Genomic DNA, 19,953 nt, shown 5'->3' with positions numbered 1-19,953 from the left:
TACTCAAGTACAGTAACAAATTACATTTACATGGTTACTGTCCCCCGCTGCTCACCTCTAAGGTACAAATAGTTTTGGGTTTTTTTCCATTCCAACCCATGTAAAGCAGATCTTCATGGAGCTGGTTTTGTGCACAGGGGCACAAAACCAGAGAAAGCCAATTTTCATGCTACCATTTCATCCAAAACAATTGTGTGCCCTCCAACTTTGTGGTAACAGTTTGGGGAAGAACCACATCTGAGCACATTTCCACAAAATCTAGAGGAACATCTTCCCAGAAGAGTGTAAGTTATTATAAGAGCAAATGGAGACTAAATGTGGACTGGGATGTTCAAAAATAAGCATCATCTTATGAGTAGGTGTCCACAAAAATGTTCAAGCTACCATTTCATCCAAAACAATTGTGTGCCCTTCAACTTTGTGGTAATAGTTTGGGGAAGAACCACATATGGCTGGAAAATTTTAGGTGTTCCAATAATTTGGCCATACAGTGTATGTTAATCCCTCTGTGAGGACCTACCTTCATGTTGAGAAGTCCTACACTGGGATATTTCAAATACATATGCTATATTTATGATAATAACATTAAAGTGAATTATTGTCATATTTCTTTATTCCTTTATATGTAAAATTTTCCACATATAAAACGTATACTACATCCTCCAAAAGGTGCAAAAGCGTATTCATTTACACCTCAGTAGAATGTTATTCATTTATGCCATCAAATAACATCCAGATACACCATGGGAACATTCTGAGAAATAACGTTTTACTAAAAGTACATAAAATAGGAACAATGAATTAAAAAAAATATATAAAAAAATAGGTTTTTCAATACTGAAGTACTTCCTGAATCATAACGGAAACGCAGCTCTAATTGCGCTACGTTCTTACTTAGAAACTCAGAACTTTAGTCTCTATAACAGACTGGTGTAAACATTCAACAATGCACAAGAAGTCTCATATTACACTTGCGAGTTATTCCAGAGGTGCACCTGAAACCTGAACATCCTTCCTGAGAGACCTTTTAAACTCTGGAGACTCTGATCTGGACATTTAGTAGTGTTCAGTATTGCTGGAAACCTGGAAGTGCTTCGGAAACATACATTCTGCTGTAATGCCGATGTTACAGGTGTCACCCTCAACCCACATCATCATCCTTAGATAAGCTTTAAATCTTAGCAAACTGTCTCTAAGAACACCAACAGGAACCTTGTTTTCAGGTGTCTGGTTATTTCTTCTTCTTGAGAAAGCCTTTGGCCTCCTTCATGAGTTGTTTGATGAACTCGTTCCCGCTGTCCTCCGACTCAGGAACATAGTCAGAATCCTCGTCTACATCCTCTTCTTCGCTGTCATCATTAATGAAGCTGTTCTCGTACTGGTCTTCATCTTCATCATCATCATTAAGCGGTACAGTCTTCTTAGCTGGAAAATAAAGAAAATATGAATAAAACTTAAACCATTGTATTTGACTAAAGATGAGAGCAATTTCAGGACATCAACATCGTAAAATTTTGCACTAAGCTTTTCCTAGATGATGCATCTTAAAGCAGCAGTCAGTAACAATGGCGCAAAGTTTTCACACCTATGATCTGTATTTTACATAACGCTGGACTGTACTGGTAATGACCAGACAAATGTATTTTTTTCTACAACAAACATATATAAATGCTCAAATATATATTTTATGAATATTTTATGTACTGAATATGTATTTATTTTCCTCAGACAAATTATTAAGAACACGCTTTCCAATATTAATACATTATAATCCAAGGTTGGGCTGGAAAAAAGTTCTGCTTCCCTGTTCTTTATACTTTACTTACGACATCGGAGTTAGGATAATGTCCACTATAAGGACAAAAGTATTGGGACACCTGACTTTTCCAACCATGTGTGGTTCTTCCCAGACTGTTCCCACAAACCTGGAGGCACACAACTGTACATCGCTGGATGCTGTAACATGAAAATTTCCCCTAACTTGAACTAGGAGGCCCAAACCTGTTCCAGCATGACGATGCTCCTGTGCAGAAAGCCAGTTTCATGAAGATATGCTTTACATGGGTCAGAAGATGTAAAAGATCTCCCGCTATAGAGCTCAAAATCCTACTGTGACTGCTGACTGCACCTCAGGCCTCCTTCCTCCTCACCTACAGCAGTACCTGCCTTTACTAACACCCTTGTGTCTGAGCACATCTCCACAAAATCTAGAGGAACATCTTCCCAGAAAAGTGTAATTTATTATAAGAGGAAATGGAGACTAAATGTGGACTGGGATGTTCAAAAATAAGCATCATTTCACCAACAATCCAGTTTTAAATCCGGTAAATGTTATTTTATCTTTGATATATAGGAAACGAAGACGACGACTTGTCAGTGTTTTTCATCGCAAAAAAGGAATTCACGTAACCTGCACCTGCACATGTTCAAAATGCAAACTGCCCCTTTAATCATAATTGACACAGAGCCTGATTTTGTTCTGCTCTTGAAGGCTGCTGTTGGAACTGTTGCCAGGACAAGGAGCGAATTCAACAGCCAGTCCGAGTCTTGGTGTGTATTGAGTGTCTGAATGCGAGTCCGTTTTGTTCAGTCATGTGCACTTCAAAAGGAAGCGAGTGAACAACGTGGGTGTGAATATCAGAGGCGAGTAATTACCTCCACCACCCCCGAAATCCCTCCCACCCCACACCCCAACGCAGACTGACTGCTCAGTCCCCGGCTTGTAAACGCTGCCTATAATCAACGCAAGCTTGATATCCTTTTATTCAGCATGGCTGAAGCGGCTGGCCAGCGGGAGAGTCATGAAAAAGAGCGAGATAAGAATAGACTGCGTTGATGTTGCCTATTTTTCTCCCTTCTTATTTCTTTTTTTTTATGTTTCTTTCAATTTGGTTTCTCATCGTTGTGCGTTTGGCATTTGCAGTTTGGCAAGCAGTCTGGTCCAAACTGACTAAAATGTGTTTTTCAAACAGGAGCATTTCAAATTTAACGCGGATTCTGCAGTTTTAACGAAGGTTCCTTAGGGAGGTGAAGAGGAAAACACACACCTGGAGGTTTGGTGTGCTTGTACTCTTTTTTGTGTAGTGGATTCTTCCTGTGGGAGGAAAAAAAACAACAAAAAAAAGCATGTTACCAAAAAAAAAGTTACATCTGGAACAATATGTGCAGGCTGAAGTGTTTTTCTCAGACTCATTGGACTGATATCATTGGGTGAAGTGTGTAATTTGAAGGATTTTTGGATGATTATTAAACAAGCTTATTTAGTGTTTTAGCAGATGGGAGCTAGTCAGACCAAACCACCACGTTAAAACCACACAGGTGGGGGGGTCGAGGGGGTCAGTGGATAAAATGTTCAAACAGTGGTGGACAAAGCAAGTAAGTAAAAGTAGAAATACTGTAAGTAAAATATGACTCCAGTAAAGATAAACGTGTCCCTTTAAACTATCACTTGAGTGAAAGTACAAAAGTTTTTGCCTTCAAATGAACTGAAGTATCCAAAGTACTAATTTATTACAACTATAAATGTTCCTATTATCATTTTCTTCACAAGACTCTTTACTTAATCAACTTAGTTTTTGTGAAAAGACTCGAATGTGACTCTCAGCACACTGATCTATTAATAGACTGATATTAATGACTCAAACACTGATTGATTTCTCTTACAATTATCATGAGCCCAAAACCTTCTCTTTAAATTCTTATAAATAATAAAAAGGAACGACCGATTTCGATAAACGTAGTAAGAAATTTGACTTTGAAATGTAGTGAAGTCTCCGTAAATGGAAATTCTTCAGTAAAGAACAGGTATGTGTAAAAGCTACTTAAATACAATAAAGAATTACATGCACTGGAAATATATTTAGTTTTTTTGACACACTAATCTGAAAAAGAACAGCCCATTTTGAGAGTCATTCTACAATAGTGCTGATTGCCTGCGCACCAGGTGTCCAACATTCCAGAATATACTCACTAATTTTTTACATTATTGTACATTATTTACAGAATTGTTTTTACATTTTAGTACACAAAAGTTCACCGTTTTAGACTACTTTAATTCTTTTGTGGGGCGTTAAAATGTATGAATTTTACAGAATATGACATCAACCACAGCCACCTGTAGCAGTCAGTGCCGTATGGACACTCGGGCCGATCGTCTTCTTCGTCGTCCCGGTTGTTTTGCTCCTCCTCGTAATCGTCGTCCCCGGGGTGACTGCACTCTTGAAAATGGATCGGGTTTTTCCTGGCATAAAAAAACAAAACATTAACCCTGGATTTAATGAAGGTTATTCAAATTTTTGTCCTGACATGGCAATGTGAAGTGATTCAAGGTGTGACACTGTTGCTAAGCAACATGGCAGGTAATCACCAAGTGTAGCAACAGGATAAAAGGCAGAAAGCCCTTCATACTATTGAGGAAAATGTCTGTAAACTTTATATCGCTTGTCAAAAGTGTAAAAAACACCCAGTTTTTCCTTTTTCAAAGACAAATGCATGTTCCTTTTGTTTCTATGCAACAAACTCGGTCATGGAACGGCATGAAAATTTACTTTGACCAAACAAATCTGTAAATGTCCAGATGTTCTACTTTATTTTCATTGGAAAATCCACCATTAGCATGAAGAACAGCTTTACACACTCTCAGCAACTTGGTTTCTCCAAACGTTCAGATGAAATATTTTGCTGTGCCTCTTGGAAAACTTTTTAAAGATGTTCTTCACTGATTGGAGATTTCTTGCTCATCCCAGAGCAGTACAATAGGACTGAGGTGTGGTGACTGAGCAGGTGATTCCATTATAGACGTCACTCCAGACGACTGTTTGCTCTCTAAATAACTCTTACAGAGTTTGGATATATTCCAATGAGCCGCAGTCCAGATGGAATTGAATGCTGTTGAATTATGGAATGGTTGCCATGTTGGTTCACTTTCTGGAATAAGTCTCCAACCTTCCCTTCTCCAAAACAACCCCAAACCCATGATTGACTGTGGAGGTGAGGAGTCTGATCACATCTTCTCTCCTGTTCTTCATCTTACACAAGTTCTTCTATTTAAGGCAAAAATGTTCATTCGGTCTCCACAGAACTTCCTTCCACTCATTCACTGTTAAATTCTTGTGAGATTACTGCATAGAAACAAAAGCAACATGCATGTGTTCTCGAAAACCATATTGAGCCTAGACACCGTTCTGTTGTGTAATACTAGCTGTGAAAGTTATAGTTTAATGATGTTGGCTCTGAGCCCTGTATCCTTTTACACATAGTCGAGTGAGCATCAGATTGAACTCTCTCTCTCTGTTAGTTTAAGGTGGTCAGTGGGAAGATTTGAGATGCTTCGAGCCCCGATGCTGTACAATGAAAGAGTTAAAAAAAGTTTGCTTTTACACCAGACGTTTGTCATCGTCATTTCAAGCCTGAAGCTCTAAAGATTTACTTAATGGATAAAAGATGCGACGTGATGTGGGCTTCACTACGGAGATCCGAGCAGAAAATCTGAAGTGCTCTAGGCTTGTTAGCGGTCGGCCATGAAACAGTAAATCGGAGACATCAAAGACGCCTGTTCTGATACACTCGATAAAACAAAGAGCCTGTTTATCCTCGGTATGAGTTCCTACAATAGGGTTTCTCTGATTCGAACCAAAAAAAGGGGTTATCTTAAACCGGAACGAAATGAACCGTGTAAAACAAAGCTAGGACTCGAAATTGAATTAGCATTTCTAGAAAATCCTGCTTTGGGGCGAATTTGATTTGCTTTCGATGAGTACCTGTAACAGGAGCTGCCGTAGGGACACGGCATCCTGTGCTGAATTTTTGCCTTCTGCTGAACACTTGTCTGCGTATTTCCGGAGCTTTCCGGCCTTGAGGTTGAGCCTTCAGTTTTTTTGGACCTCTGATCGGCCTCATAATTCTGACTTTCTTTCTCCTTTACGTCCGTTTTCTGAGCTATGCTCTCTGTGTTGGTATCTTCATCCTCCTGTAGCCTCTCCTGGCTGGCCCTTGAGACCGGAACCTGGTCCTGTTGAAGTGTAAAGGATTTCATCACCCTGTGCTCAAAAGGATCACCGTGACAACAAGGCCAAGGCTCACTATCAGTTTTAAAATTATTCTAAAATTGAGGTCAACCACGACAAACAGGCTGTATTGTTGTTTTATCTCCCACTAAAATGTATCATATACTTTTATATAAAACAAATAAAACTCAAGAATTTGTTTCTATAATCTTCATATCCCCTGGGCACCCTAACTGCATTTGCAGATGATTTCGAAACGCAACTGTTCCCAGAATTAAGCACGAATATCTTTCACCGTATCCATAAATCCCCTGTTCCAGGGTCCGAGTGTACCTGGCTCTCCTCCGGGTCACTTTCCAGCCTCCTCGCTCTCTTTCTCTGGGTCTTGCGACATCCATCCTCCTCGTCCTCCTCATTCACTTTCTCCTCCTCCATGTCATCTGATGATGACGGCATCCTCGCCCGTGGACGTTTGGCTCCTGAGGGTTTGGATGAAGGCGTGTTTCGGGCTCCTCGTGCTGGAGCTCGTTTCACTGAGATTTAAATCACATGGAAAAATGTGGTAAAGAGTATTGGGACACCTGACTTTTCCAGCCATGGTATGTGGTTCTTCCCCAAACTGTTAACCACAAACTTAGAGGCTCACAATTGTAAAAGACATGTTTGGATGCTGTAGTGTGAAACTTTCCCTTTACTTGAAATAGGAGACCCAAAATGTTCCAGCATGACACTGCTCCTGTGCACAAAGCCAGCTCTATGAAGATATTCTTTACGTGTGTTGGTGTGGAAGATCTCCTGCTGTAGAGCTCTAAATCCTATTGAACACCTCTTAATGATTTGAAACACTGACTGAAACCCAGGAATCTTCACCTCACCTACATCAGTACCTGACATTACTTATACCCTTGTGGCTCAATGGAATCTCACACAAATCTCCACAAAATCTAGTGGAACATCTTCCCAGAAGAGTGGCAGTTATCTAAAAGGAAATTTGGAGTAAATGTGGAATGGAAATGTTCAAAAAGAAGGACAGGGCACAAACATTTGTCTATATTAGAGGTCGAACGATTTACCGATAGCAACGTTGGATTGTACTTGCCGATGACCAGTTAATCAACCGATTGTTTTTAAAATGGATACTGTATAAAAAACACAACACAATAATACAGAACTTTTTTTTACAAACATAAAATATAAAAAAACTTCTGAATCATGGAAATGTAAATAATAAATATGAATTGATCAATTAATAAAGTTTTAATTTATAATCAAAAATTATAAATACATTATAAACAATACATATAATATAAAGCTCTCCGTGCAGCACGCAGTGATTCGCCTCTAGAGGCCGCTCTTTTTAATGACAGTATTACGTTAGCCGGAAAAACTATCGGTATGGATTTTTGTCGACAGTTCCAGCAATCAACTATCGGTGGACCTTTAGTCCATATAGTAAAAAAAAAAAAAAAAAAAGGGTAAATATTTTTGAATCAGATTTTAAAAGCAAACAGAAACTTCTGGTCCATGAGAAAGAACCAAGAGGAGATGAGACTTGTCTGAGCTGACAGGAACTTGGATAACCACTTTTTACAACCACGGTGAGCAGAAAAGCACCTCAGAACATATGACAGTGAAAACTTGAGGGCAAACTGAACAGCTGACAATCAGCCAACATGCCAATCTTTATTGGTGGTACAAGGAAAACCTCAAAACCTTGATTGAAGAGCTACATCAATCAATAGAGTTGAGTAGAGTTGATAGAACACACTTTTGACTTTTACTCACTTCTTTCTCACCCTCATTGCAGGCTGAAAAATCCTGAAGCAAGACCACCAGTCCTGTTTGTCAGCGGCTGGTCTCAAAAGAGCAATCAACTCTGTGTACAACTCCTCAGTGCAGCACAAAAAAGGAGTGAAGGCGAGTGAGTGAGTAAGCGGGTATCTGTGTACTCCGTAAAAGGTGTGAAAAAAGAAGGAACAATGGATAAAATCATGGGGATTTCGAGCATTTCTGTGTGAAAATCACTGTGGTAACGACATTCAGTGCTGACAGATCGAGCTTTTATCAGCCTGCAAATCACCACCGGCTGTCTGAGTTTTCATAGAATTTAAAAAGAGAAGAAATGTCTTGGTGACATTAATGATGGTTTTACAGGAGAGAGTAAAGCTGTAAACACGTCACTTCAGCTACGGTTTCAGGGACGTTTTGGTTTATAGTACGCAAAACCTCTGTCTATCGATGTCGTCTCTTCGCACACTCAATTAAACTTGCAGGGTTTTTTTACGCATTTTTACGATCGATTTAACAGACAGAAGTTTCGTTGTTAAAGGAACCACATTTTCCATTCAATTGAATCTGCATATAAACTATTTGGAAAATAAATGAATATATCCATATAATCCACATGTAGTCCCCATTTGTTGTTGAAATAACCTCCACTCTTCTAGGAAGATGTTCCACTAGATTTTGTGCTGCTCATTCAGCTACAAGGGTGTTGGTAAAGTCAGGTACTGATTTGGGTCTCCAAGCTTAAGCATGAAAGGGAAGCTCCATGAAGATGGAGGAGTGGAGGTTATCAGCAGACAGGAAGTACTCTTGAAAGAGCATTCGCTTCAGCCACTCATATTAATGTGAAACTGTGAATGTAGTTCTTAAAATGAAAACGAAGAATTATAGATGTTGTCACAGTTTTTGACCACATGTGTCACAGTCAATACGATTTCTGGGGGCAATAGGGCAGGGCTCTGAAGAGCACGTTTTATGGAAGTATGCAAATGTCTTCATGTCACGTTTTCTGCGTTTGCTAGAAAGACAAAGGTTTTGAATAGCAAAATTGGGAGGTAGAAGTTAACATTTTCAGGAGGTTATTGTACTTTCTGTAGGTGACACTATGAGATGTGTTGTATAGCCTTAGCTCCTGAAGATGCTCACCAATTTTTGTCAATGTGTTTCCTTACTTCCTGTTTGGATGCTTTGCTGTCAGTCTGGGTTGCCCATGACAAGCAAAAAAATATTTTTTTCCTGTGGGCTTCCATAGACACCATAACCAGAAGAAATGAAGAGATGCTCTGAATAACAATCGGGTGCATATACACCTTGGTGCTTTGACCCCTAATAAATAGCGTTCGGTACATTAGTTTGTAAGCAAAAGTGTGTGCTGGAATCCATCCCCCTGTCATATACATTCCCATCCCCCACCTCCCAAACTAGACATCGCTACTAGACTCAAGCATAGTCAATATGTTGTTTGGACATCAGCCACAAACAGCAGGACCATTTACAAGGCCATCATGACCGGAAAAAAGGCCACTAAGCGATCCGGGCCGTCCCTGAAGCGAACATGCCGTTCTCTTTCTGATACCTTTTGGCGATGATGTGTTTATAGGAGCGACGTCCATCATCCAAGCGGGAAGAATTCTTTTTTTACGAGGCATCAGAGGGGCTGCAGAGTCCAGTTTACAAGAAGAGCGAGAATCAGCACCAACCTGCACACACACACACACACACACACACACACACGGATACACAGATATTCAGAAATTTTAATAACTTCAGAAAACTGTTCGGGTCTTTAGCGAAATAGCTTAGTAGCTCTTTACTTAAGGGTCAAGTGTTTACTTAGGACAGATGATACCTTTTGCTTAAAGCATTCATAGTAAACTTTATAGATCATGTGAACCAAAAGCAGTCCCTTATCACAGCTGGTGACTGCTAAAATATGCCTTTCTTTCAACCTGCATTTTCTCACACTGAATATAGATTAACATGGCAGAGGTAGAGCTGCATCTTCATGGAGACACAACAGAAAAAAGAACGTAAACCTTTGTGTTCAAAGGCCTGTTTGCTTTAGAAGTCAAAAGGCGCTCAAGTAAATGAATGATTTGCTGTCTGTCTGAACCAAAGAAATAAAAGCCAACTATTTGTACCTTATTGAATTCTATCGCATCGTATTTTTTCCGTTGCATCAAATCGCATTGTGTTGAATTTAAATCGGATTAAAATGGAGCGTAATAGGGATGATTCCCATTGTTAGCTCATTCAGAAAATTTCCCCAGTGTGTGACGAATAAAGGTATCTCTTATCTTATTTTCATTTGTATCTTTAATGAATCGTATCGTTGGCTATGCATCGAGATGCGAATCGCATTGGCCTCGGTTATAGAGATGCACAACTCTAATACAGATTGTAGGTATGATATATGGGTGTTTAAAATCTCAGTGGGTGCCAGGAAACAGCTATTTTGGAGTGTGGCTGTCTTTGATTTGATCAGTCTGTGTTACCTGAACAGACTGTATGCAGGGTGTGAGGGGGTCCCTTATGTGTGACATAATGCACTCTGACCACTTTACTAGTTTCTGAAGCCAAAATAAACAAAAGATCTCTCTTTTTACACTTGGCATCTATTGGATTGAGTTTTCATTCAAGACTCAACAAACTCAAAAAAAACTTTTCAATTCTACTCTAATATGTAGAATAGTGCTATGATGCCATTTCCAGCCATATGTTGTTCTTCTCCAAGTTGGAGGCACACAATTGAACACAATCGTATATTATGTCTGTATGTGGCAACATGAAATTTTCTCTTCACTAACCCTAACCCTAGAACCAATCCTGTTCCAGCATGACACTACCTCTGTGCACAGAGCCAGCTCCATGAAGATCTGCTTCAAATTGGTTGGAGTGGAAGATCTCCTGCTATAGAGCCTCATCCACATCATTGCCTGATTTTACAAACACCTTTGTGGCTTGATGTGCAAATATTTTCACAAAATCTAATGGAACATCTTCAAAGAAGAGTGGAGGTTACTATAAGCGTGAATGGGAACTAAAGATGAAAAGATGTACAAAAAGCACATATCGATCTTATTAAGGTCTTTTGTTCTTAACATCTCTCTTAAACCTCTGTTCTATCAACCCTCTTTTACTTTCTCTCAATTTAGTCTCCTTCCCTCCTTCATTTTTTACTCTAAAAAAAAGTTTCTTCACAGAAGTGGAAGTTTTAGTATCTTGTGAGTGGGTGAGAAAAAGCTTCAGTGGGTTTCTCTGTTGCGTAATGGCATCGGGATTGTAATGTGATTTAAACTCTTAAATGGGGAATAACAGATAAACAATCTGGCAGGTTTTTTTTTCTTTTCTTTTTTGTTCCATCCAAGTATGGTAAAACTATTAGATACGTCCTAAAGAGCCATAAAACCACAGGATCGCGAGCTCAGATATCGATGAACGTCATGTCCCGATAAGCGCCAAGCGGTGATTTTACGAGGCGCCGCAGGACCGATATGGCAAAGTAATATCATACTCTGGAGGGCTTACAGAGAATCCGAGATACACGCGATGATGTTTGGTTTTACGAACAAAGAAGCAGTAATACGTTTACCCAGTGGTGGGCGGTCAGGGCCAGCAAAGCCTTCTCTGAAGCACTGACCTACATTTACAACCTAAATTCTAATATTTGTTCCATGAAATTATATTAATTTATCAGCCTCTATGTGCTGCCATGCCAATCTAATCTGCCCAGAGCATTCAAAGTCTCTACTGATGGCCTTTTTACCTTAGTCTCTATTATCAGTTGTCTGTTTCTTAAACCAATCAGATTTCATATTCGCCTCACAGGACCTGGTAGCTGGCCTAGAATAGCGTCAGCATTTTTCTGTCCTCTGATTGGTCAGCTATTCATAAACGTTTGGCACAGAAGAGCCCTGAGCTCTTTAACCCCACTGAACACCGCTGGGATGAAATGGATCAGTGCCTGATCTTTAATTCTCTTGTAGCTGAATGAACACAAACACCAACAAAATCTAGTGGAAAGTCTTCCCAGAAGAATGGAGCACATCATCGCAGCAAAATGCCTTTTCACCTGACTGAACGTAGCAGGACCTGCTGTGTGGCTCTCGTCTCTCATCTCCGACTCGTAGGTGAAACTGTTCTTGGCCTGAGGAGTGTACGCTAATGTCTCCTCACACGATCGAGAGGATCCGAGGTTCTGCTCCGTCTCGGACACCGTCTCCATCACCACCTCCACCTGCTCCTTCTCTTCCTCCTCAAAACCCTGACTGTTCCTGTAACAACAGTAATATAATAGGTTCTTTCTTTAGGAGGTCATGTGACATGTTTTGCGTAAACCGTATAATAATATAGCTGAGTAAAGATTTGCCAGGAAGCAGCCAGGCGGAACAAATCAAACCAGCTTGTTCTGTGCAGTTTAGACAGGCAAGGAAACAAATCGTCATCGTATTTATTTCCCCAAGCTTTCGAACACAAACAAAACAAGTCACGTTTGCCTTTTTTACCCCTTTTAATCGGCAGTGAAGCAAAACGAGGACGCTGGAATCAGCAAGGACATCGAGCTCTCGCTTTAATCCAAATCCAACGAGAACTGAAGCGTCTTTGGTTGGTCGTGTGTGTTTGACATTACAGTGCGATTTTAATGAGATCCTGCTGCTCACACTGCTTTAGGAAATCATCTGGAGCCTCGTATAGGAGAACAAAACTCAATACAGTTGACGTTCATGTAGGACAGATATACTATTTATACAAATACAAAAATCTCCAAGCCTGCGGAAGCTCATTTCACGCACACGTGAGCGGTTTGACTTTGAAATGAAGGCAAATCATAGGTCGGTTCCTCCGAGCAAATCCGCATTGTTTATTTCTCAGCGACTTGAAGAGCGATGAAGCCTGCGTGTGATGAATTACTGAACAAAATGAATCAGAAAATGCATCCAAAAGTGTTGTTTTTTTTTCTATTCTAATTGTAAACACATGCTTGAGGTTTTTAAGTAGTGTTTAAACCACCACTAGAGGTGGGGATAAGGGGGGAGGGGCCACCAGGGCCACCCCTGATAGACCACTGGCCACCCCAAACCTGATATTCAAATAACTCCTGAAGACATCACACTGTTCTTTCTTTTCCACATAGTATGTCTTCTAACGGCACTTTTTCTCTAGTCCATATTGACAAAAGTATCAGACGGGTACTGTAACACGATTGTACGACATCGTTTTTAGCGCCATGTGAAGAAATTTATAAAAATAAACAAATAAAATAATATAAAGAAAATTAAATACGACTTTATTCTCACAATTTCGACTTTATTCTCTTAGTGCTACAACTTTATTCTCATATTCTTTATTTTTTTATTATTATTTTTTTTTACGTGCAAATGCCTGTCGTACGATTGTGATGACGTTTTACACGTAAAAGTGCAAAGGTTTGTGCCCCCCCACCTCTTTAGGATTAGGATTTGGAATGGAAAATGGAAAATCCAGCAGTGCGATTTATATAAAAAGGGGGAAAAAACTACATTTTAGAAATTGTTAATGTATTCAGAGTGAAATTGAACAACAAAAAGGAAAGAAAAACAGTAAGTTTATAACAAATGATATGTAAAATATAATGATCATGCTGGGCGTACACTGTATTATCTCTATAGATTTACAGTATATTTACATTTACATTTGCGGCATTTGGCAGACGCCCTTATCCAGAGCGACTTACAACTGAGCAGGGGAGGGTTTTTAGGGCTTTTTTGCTCAAGGGCCCAGCAGTGGCAGCTTGGTGGTGGTGGGATTTGAACCTGTGATCTTCTGATCCAAAGCCCAATGCCTTAACCACTGAGCTACCACCTCCTTCATGTATATGGTACATGGTCTGTCTGAATACTTGGTTCTGATTGGCTGGAAGGTGCGAGTTGAACGCACAGGTACTCGTTATAACAATGTTATAACTTATTAGGTCAATGAGCAAATATATACATATATGTATAAACACACAAGTTAATGATTAAATCACAATTGTGTGTGTGTGTGTGTGTGTGTGTGTGTGTGTGTGTGTGTGTGTGTGAGATACCTTGGTGTCTTTTCCTCTGCAACAGCACGCACTCTGTAGATGTATTTCCCCGGGAGCAGGGAGAAGATGAATCCGTCCTTCAGACAGTGCCATTTGTCCTTCTCTAGCGGTTGTGGTGTTGCATCCAGAGATGTCTGAATGAAACAGGGGTTCACGTGTATCTGCGGTGGACAAAGTGAAACTGCTTTAAAAAAACAGACACGAGTGCTGCCAGCATTGCAAGATGACATGTCCATGAGCATATATTACTGGAACCATGTCCTGTGGTCTGATAAACTGGTTTGGCTTAGGTTGTGTCCAGCATGTGTGGCGAAGCCCTGGTGGGGAGTAACAAGAAATATCTTGCCTACAGTTAAGCATGGTGGTGGTTTTATTATGGTCTGGGGCTGCTTGAGTTGCTGTGGTTCATTAAAGGAAACATGGATTCCAACATGTACTGTGACATTCTGAAGCAGAACATGACGCCCTCCATTTAGAAACTGGGCTGAACAGCAGTTCAAACCAAATATAAACCCAAACACAAGATGACTACTGCATTGCTGAGGACACTGAAGGTGAAGGTGATGGAGAGGCCAAGTATGTCTCCAGACCTGAACCATATATAACCATAAATAACTGATAATCACTGTTCCAATGTCCTGATCTTTTCGAAAAAACATTATGTCTTTTATGGTTTTTGATGTTTTTAAAACTGAAAAACACCTTAAAACTAGACAGTTAGTTGGAAGCTTAATGGAGCAGCGAAGAATGAACCCTTATTCTGGGTGAAAGGTTCCAACATGGCAACCATTCCATACTTCAACACCATGCAATTCTGTCTGAACTGCGGCTCATTGGAACCGAATTCACCGTACGACAAGACGATGAGCCGAAGTTATGAATACGTCTGAACTCTGTAAGAGTTATTTAGAGAACAAACAGTCGTGTGACATCTATCATGGAATCACCTGCTCAGTCACTGCACCTAAATCCTACTGTACTGCTCTGAGATGAAGTGAATCACAAGGTCAGAAAGAAATATATAAACAAACACACACACACACACACACACACACACATATATATATATATATATATATATATATATATATATATATATATATATATATATATATATATATACACACATTAGGGACAGTCAGATTCAGTAATTAAATAATTAAATTAAACATAAAAGCTGATGATGTGATGCATCGATTTAAAAAAGTCTGCTATACTTTTATTATTTAGAAAGTGATGTAGATTGATTTTCTCTCAGCACCGCTGCTGCTACGTGAATATGACGCATCCTCAGTCCTGAGAGTCACATACAATATAAATTGGCAAATAAACTCAGGTCTGAGTCACAACCAGCCAATACAGAGCTAATTACATCAGCAGGGCTCACAACTTCTCCTCCTCCTCCTCCTCCTCCTCCTCCTCGGCCTGCATCACTGAAATGTAAATCCCGAGGAAATAAAACAAACTCACTTGTAACCTGAGAGAGTCAAATATTCACTTTGGAGAACTTTATAGACTGGTTATGGTCGAGTACACAAACCAAAATACATGGTAACTCAAATAAACAAATAAACTCAGAGAGAGAGAGAGAGAGAGAGAGAGAGAGAGAGAGAGAGAGAGGCTAAAGAGATATAAAGAGAGAGAGAGAGAGAGAGAGAGAGAGAGAGAGAGAGAGAGAGAGAGAGAGGGAAAGAGAGAGAGAGAGAGAGAGAGGCTAAAGAGATATAAAGAGAGAGAGAGAGAGAGAGAGAGAGAGGCTAAAGAGATATAAAGAGAGAGAGAGAGAGAGAGAGAGAGAGAGAGAGAGAGAGAGAGAGAGAGAGAGAGAGAGAAAGGGAAAAAAAAAAAAGAGAGAGAGAGAGAGAGAGAGAGAGAGAGAGAGAGAGAGAGAGAGAGAGAGAGAGAGAGAGAGAGAGAGAGAGAGAGCGATCTGGCCTTTCCCCACCCCCCCCTCCTCCTCCTCCTCGTGTTACTTTTCTTCCTTTCTTTAAATTGCTCTTCTGTATTATTATTGTTTTTACTTATTGGTTTTTCTTTTCTCCAGATATTCAGTATATGTATTAACAGATGGACAGGTTTCCCATGAGATCTGCGATGTCTGTCCTGATCGGGGAAGAATCACACACACACAGCACACACAGTAGTGCATATGTTCTCCATTTAGTTTAATACAGGAACCGTATAAATACACACACACACACACACACACACACACAGGACAAAACGTGACCGTGTTTTCTTATTGGGTAAGAAGACACGGTCACCAGAGACGTTCGGTATACCTCACGTACTCGCCACGGCTGAACCGCGTCAACCGCTCACGTGTTCGGTCTTGTGCGTTATCCAGACTAGTCATGTGTCATTTATTCCCTCTCTTCAGCACTTTATATTTAATCACACAGTTTTACAGTCTTGCCACTTCTGCACTATTTCCTACAATGTAAACAATTATTGTGCGATAAGCCTCAATGCCTGAACTGACGTGCAATGTTTTGCCTTTTTTGTGTTTATTGTGTATCCATGTGTGTGTCTATGATCTACTGTCTATTGTGCTGTCTATTCGTTACCAGTCTTCCTCACTGACTGTTATATGTTCAGCTGCACATTGAAGCTTCTGGAGAATTTTGTTCTGCACCTGGCTGAAGGACTTTGGCTTCAGATCATATAGACGCTGCACAGACACCATAGGAATGTGTGTTAAGTGTGAGGCCCATCGTAATACTAACAGTTTATAACACTAGCATGTTAATATTAATCTTATATTAATGTATTAAAGTGTTCACGCCATTTCTCGCTTATTTTACTATATCGGTATTTTATTTGCTTATATTTTATCCTTTATTTTGATTTTATTTCTCCTGCTTTTTCCCCTCTTTTCTTTTGAAATTGCTTTGGCTATAAAAAATTACTGGAGAGAGAGAGAGAGAGATAGAGAGAGGGAGGGAGGGAGGGAGGGAGGGAGGGAGGGAGAGAGGGAGAAAGCATTACAGAAAAAAGAAAGCACAATAGAATTAGAGACAGAGAGAATAGGCAATAAAGAAAATGAGAGACAGAGAAAGAGAGAATGAGGGATTAAAAGAGATACAGAGAGAAATTAAAATAGAGAGAATGAGGGAAAAGAATAAGAGAAAGAGAGACAGAGTGATGGGGCAGACAAAGAGCAGGACAAAGACTCTTTTATTAAACTTGTCCTTTGTTTAATGTCAGACAAACTCACACATAAGGGTTGAGGTTAGAAATAAAAATTCCCCCTACGGGTTTGAGACGCAGCTGTCCGTCCAGGTTCTCCAGAATCCCGTGGTTCCTGGACACTCGTTTATCGCTCACCTGTTCGAGGACAGACAGAAAGTGCAAGAGTTTGTCTCACAGCAGATGTAAACCAAGAAATAAAAAATATGACATTGTTTCATCAATATTAACAAAGAACTCGTGAATTACATTTCGTTACATATTAAAAACCTTTAAATGGAAACAATTGGTGACCCCTAGAGGCCTAAGACTGCAATTACAGCAGGATATATATATATATATATATATATATATATATATATATATATTTTTTTTTTTTATTTTTTTTTTTTTTTTTATCCAATCGAAAGTGAAACTTTAAGTTATGATTTTAAACATAATACTGATGATCATTTTCAGGCACTGACATATCATCATATTTTCCCCAGCCCTGATCAAGGGGGAGGAAACCCTTCCTATCCTGGATATTGTAGTGTTATGTGCAGGACAAGACAGAGTTCCTGCATGGACCAGAGATGGTAAGCGGTTCCATAGAGATTAATGCAGTGGTTTACATTCTTTCAAATGTCTGTTTTGTAGAAATAAGTAGTAATAAATGACTTACGCCCAGAAATGGTCCTCTACCGATCATAGAGTCTCCATGGGGCAAATCAATGAGCTTTCCTTCTCCTCTTTCACCTTCTTCTCCTTCTCCATCCACCTGCTCCAACTCAAACTCTGGCATTCTGAAATAAGAGACATCACGTGATGACGTCTAGAACTTTAACACTAACCACCAAAGGTGTATCACTTACTCTGACGTGCATTAATGAATTATATTTAGTGATTTTACAAAATATAAATAAATCAACCCTACTTCATGGTGGCCTACCTGTTAGGTTTGTACTTGTGGGAAAAGTGACGCATAAAACAAAACCTAATATTATTTAAAAAGCAAATAATCTCTTCATCCTTACACGTTTTTTTTTTTTTGGCGGACACTTCCGGGTAGAGTTAGACTCTTGCGCATGCGCGTTGCTGTTTATCGCTCAAACACTAAAATAAATCAAAATAATTGCTTTTTTAAACGATTGGTCCAACGTAAAGATCCGTAAAATTATAACATGTGTATATGTATGTATTTTATTATATATTATATATTATAATAATTATATATAAATTATGGGTACGAATGTAAACAACTTCGCGCTTGCGCAGAAGCTTCGTTCTCTATGGGTAGGCTTTTTGTATTTACTGAGTGTTTCCTTCGTCTGATTAAACGCATTAAAGGTACAATAATACAAGCATTCAGTTATTTTTAAGTTATTTAGCGGTTGCGTGAATGTGTTCATGGAAATATATTCGCTCTTTCAAACGAAGGGGGGGGTTGCGAAACCTCTGCGCATGCGCAGTGAAAGTAAAGGCGGTGACGCCATGCGTGTCAATAAACAAGGCATTTAAACGGTGAGCTGTCACACGAAAGCGAAACTGCACCACCGAGGGTAAAAATCTGTACCTTTTCAGCTAATTTATTATGCTCTCGAGTCTAAAATGAAGGATTTATACAGTGCATGCTTTATATTTACAATCATATGTAATGGGAATAGATTATAAGCTTCCTATTCGGTTATACTTCCTATTTGTTCGAGGCAGCTGTATCTGTATCTCATTTTCTCATTAGATCACTTATACTTTAGATTATTACAAACATATTTAATTATAATATATTATTTTTTATTATAAACATATTTACTTTAACTCTATTCACAGCTATTTTAGTGAGAATGCAGTGTTTTAGGAAATAGGAATAGTTTCTGTTTGTATCTAGGAATTCCTTCACTTCTTCATGTACATGTTGTTGTTGTTGTTGTTAATTTATGTTATTTTTGATGGGATAAACATAGCATGGGTACCATACTCTAAGGATAAGTAAAATTATTACTACTAGTGATATTATTATCATTATTATTATTATTATTATTATTATTTTATTATTTTTTTTTTTATTATTATTATTTTTTTTTAAGCTTAGTATGCATTATGATTTTGATTGCATGATTAGATACCATACTTATTTTAGGAATAGGTTACATTATTACAAGTAAATTTATTGTTGTTGTTGTTGTTGTTGTTGTTGTTGTTGTATTTGTAGGGAATAAACATGGCATGAATTATGATTTTGATCTCATGAGTAAAGACCGAAGGATTTTACAAAACCACATTATTCTTATTATTTATTTATTTATTTATTATTATTATTATTATTATTTATTGTTTTATTTTATTGTTTTATTGTTTTATTTATTTATTTTGAATTTTTTTAATATTTATTTTTTTATTTTTTGTATTATTATTGTTTTATTATTATTATTTCTTATTTATTGTTTATTATTACTATTGTTATTATTATTGTTTATTATTATTATTATTATTTTTAGGGAATAAACATGGCATGAGTTATGATTTAGATCATGTGATTAGAGACGGAACCCTACTCTAAGGGTAGAGTACTTTACTACAAGCCACTTTATTATAATTGTTGTTGGCGTGAATTCTGATTTCGATCACATGATTAGAAACCATACCCTGGATCAGGGGTCACCAACGTGGTGCCCATGGGCACCAGGTAGCCCGCAAGGACCACATGAGTAGCCCGCGGGTCTTTTCTAAAAATATCTGTTTCCTACTTTGTTAAATCATTGTTGATAATTATTGTGAGAAATTATTACCATGATCAGTGTCTTCACATGGATGAATATCATTAATTATTAATAATAACATATAATAAAAGGTAAATTGTGCAAATTTGTTATTTCAGATCAAACTGAAAACTGTGTGTATCAAACTGGGAGCCCTTCACATTAATCAGTA

At 38.7% G+C, this 19,953-nt stretch overlaps 1 protein-coding gene across 1 annotated transcript; it reads right to left on the bottom strand.

The window, feature by feature from the left end:
- Positions 1–595: 595 nt before the first annotated feature.
- aplf (aprataxin and PNKP like factor) lies at positions 596–18,135 on the bottom strand. The gene is made up of 11 exons (XM_046837725.1): positions 17,975–18,135; positions 17,708–17,828; positions 17,110–17,181; positions 13,855–14,015; positions 11,863–12,064; positions 9,367–9,490; positions 6,339–6,538; positions 5,760–6,010; positions 4,115–4,240; positions 3,048–3,094; positions 596–1,425 (listed from the first exon to the last, which is right to left on the bottom strand). Exons 1-11 carry the CDS (start codon positions 18,007–18,009, stop codon positions 1,232–1,234), a joined length of 1,533 nt encoding a protein of 510 aa, XP_046693681.1. The 5' UTR covers positions 18,010–18,135; the 3' UTR covers positions 596–1,231.
- Between the last annotated feature and the right edge of the window lie 1,818 nt (positions 18,136–19,953).

This window comes from Silurus meridionalis, chromosome 24 (assembly GCF_014805685.1).
Source record: "Silurus meridionalis isolate SWU-2019-XX chromosome 24, ASM1480568v1, whole genome shotgun sequence".
Lineage (NCBI taxonomy): Eukaryota > Metazoa > Chordata > Actinopteri > Siluriformes > Siluridae > Silurus > Silurus meridionalis.
Note: the sequence above shows the minus strand (reverse complement) of the source record. Positions and strands in the feature narration are given on the sequence as shown.

Bases quoted from the DNA above. Each gene is read 5' to 3' on its own strand.
- aplf (XM_046837725.1), bottom strand. From the start codon at position 18,009: ATGCGTCACTTTTCCCACAAGTACAAACCTAACAG. The intron at 3,095-4,114 runs GTGGCTGTGGTT...TTCCTCCCACAG, and splicing joins TACGGCACTGACTGCTACAG to GAAGAATCCACTACACAAAA. The intron at 1,426-3,047 runs GTGTGTGTTTTC...TTTATTTTCCAG, and splicing joins CAAGCACACCAAACCTCCAG to CTAAGAAGACTGTACCGCTT.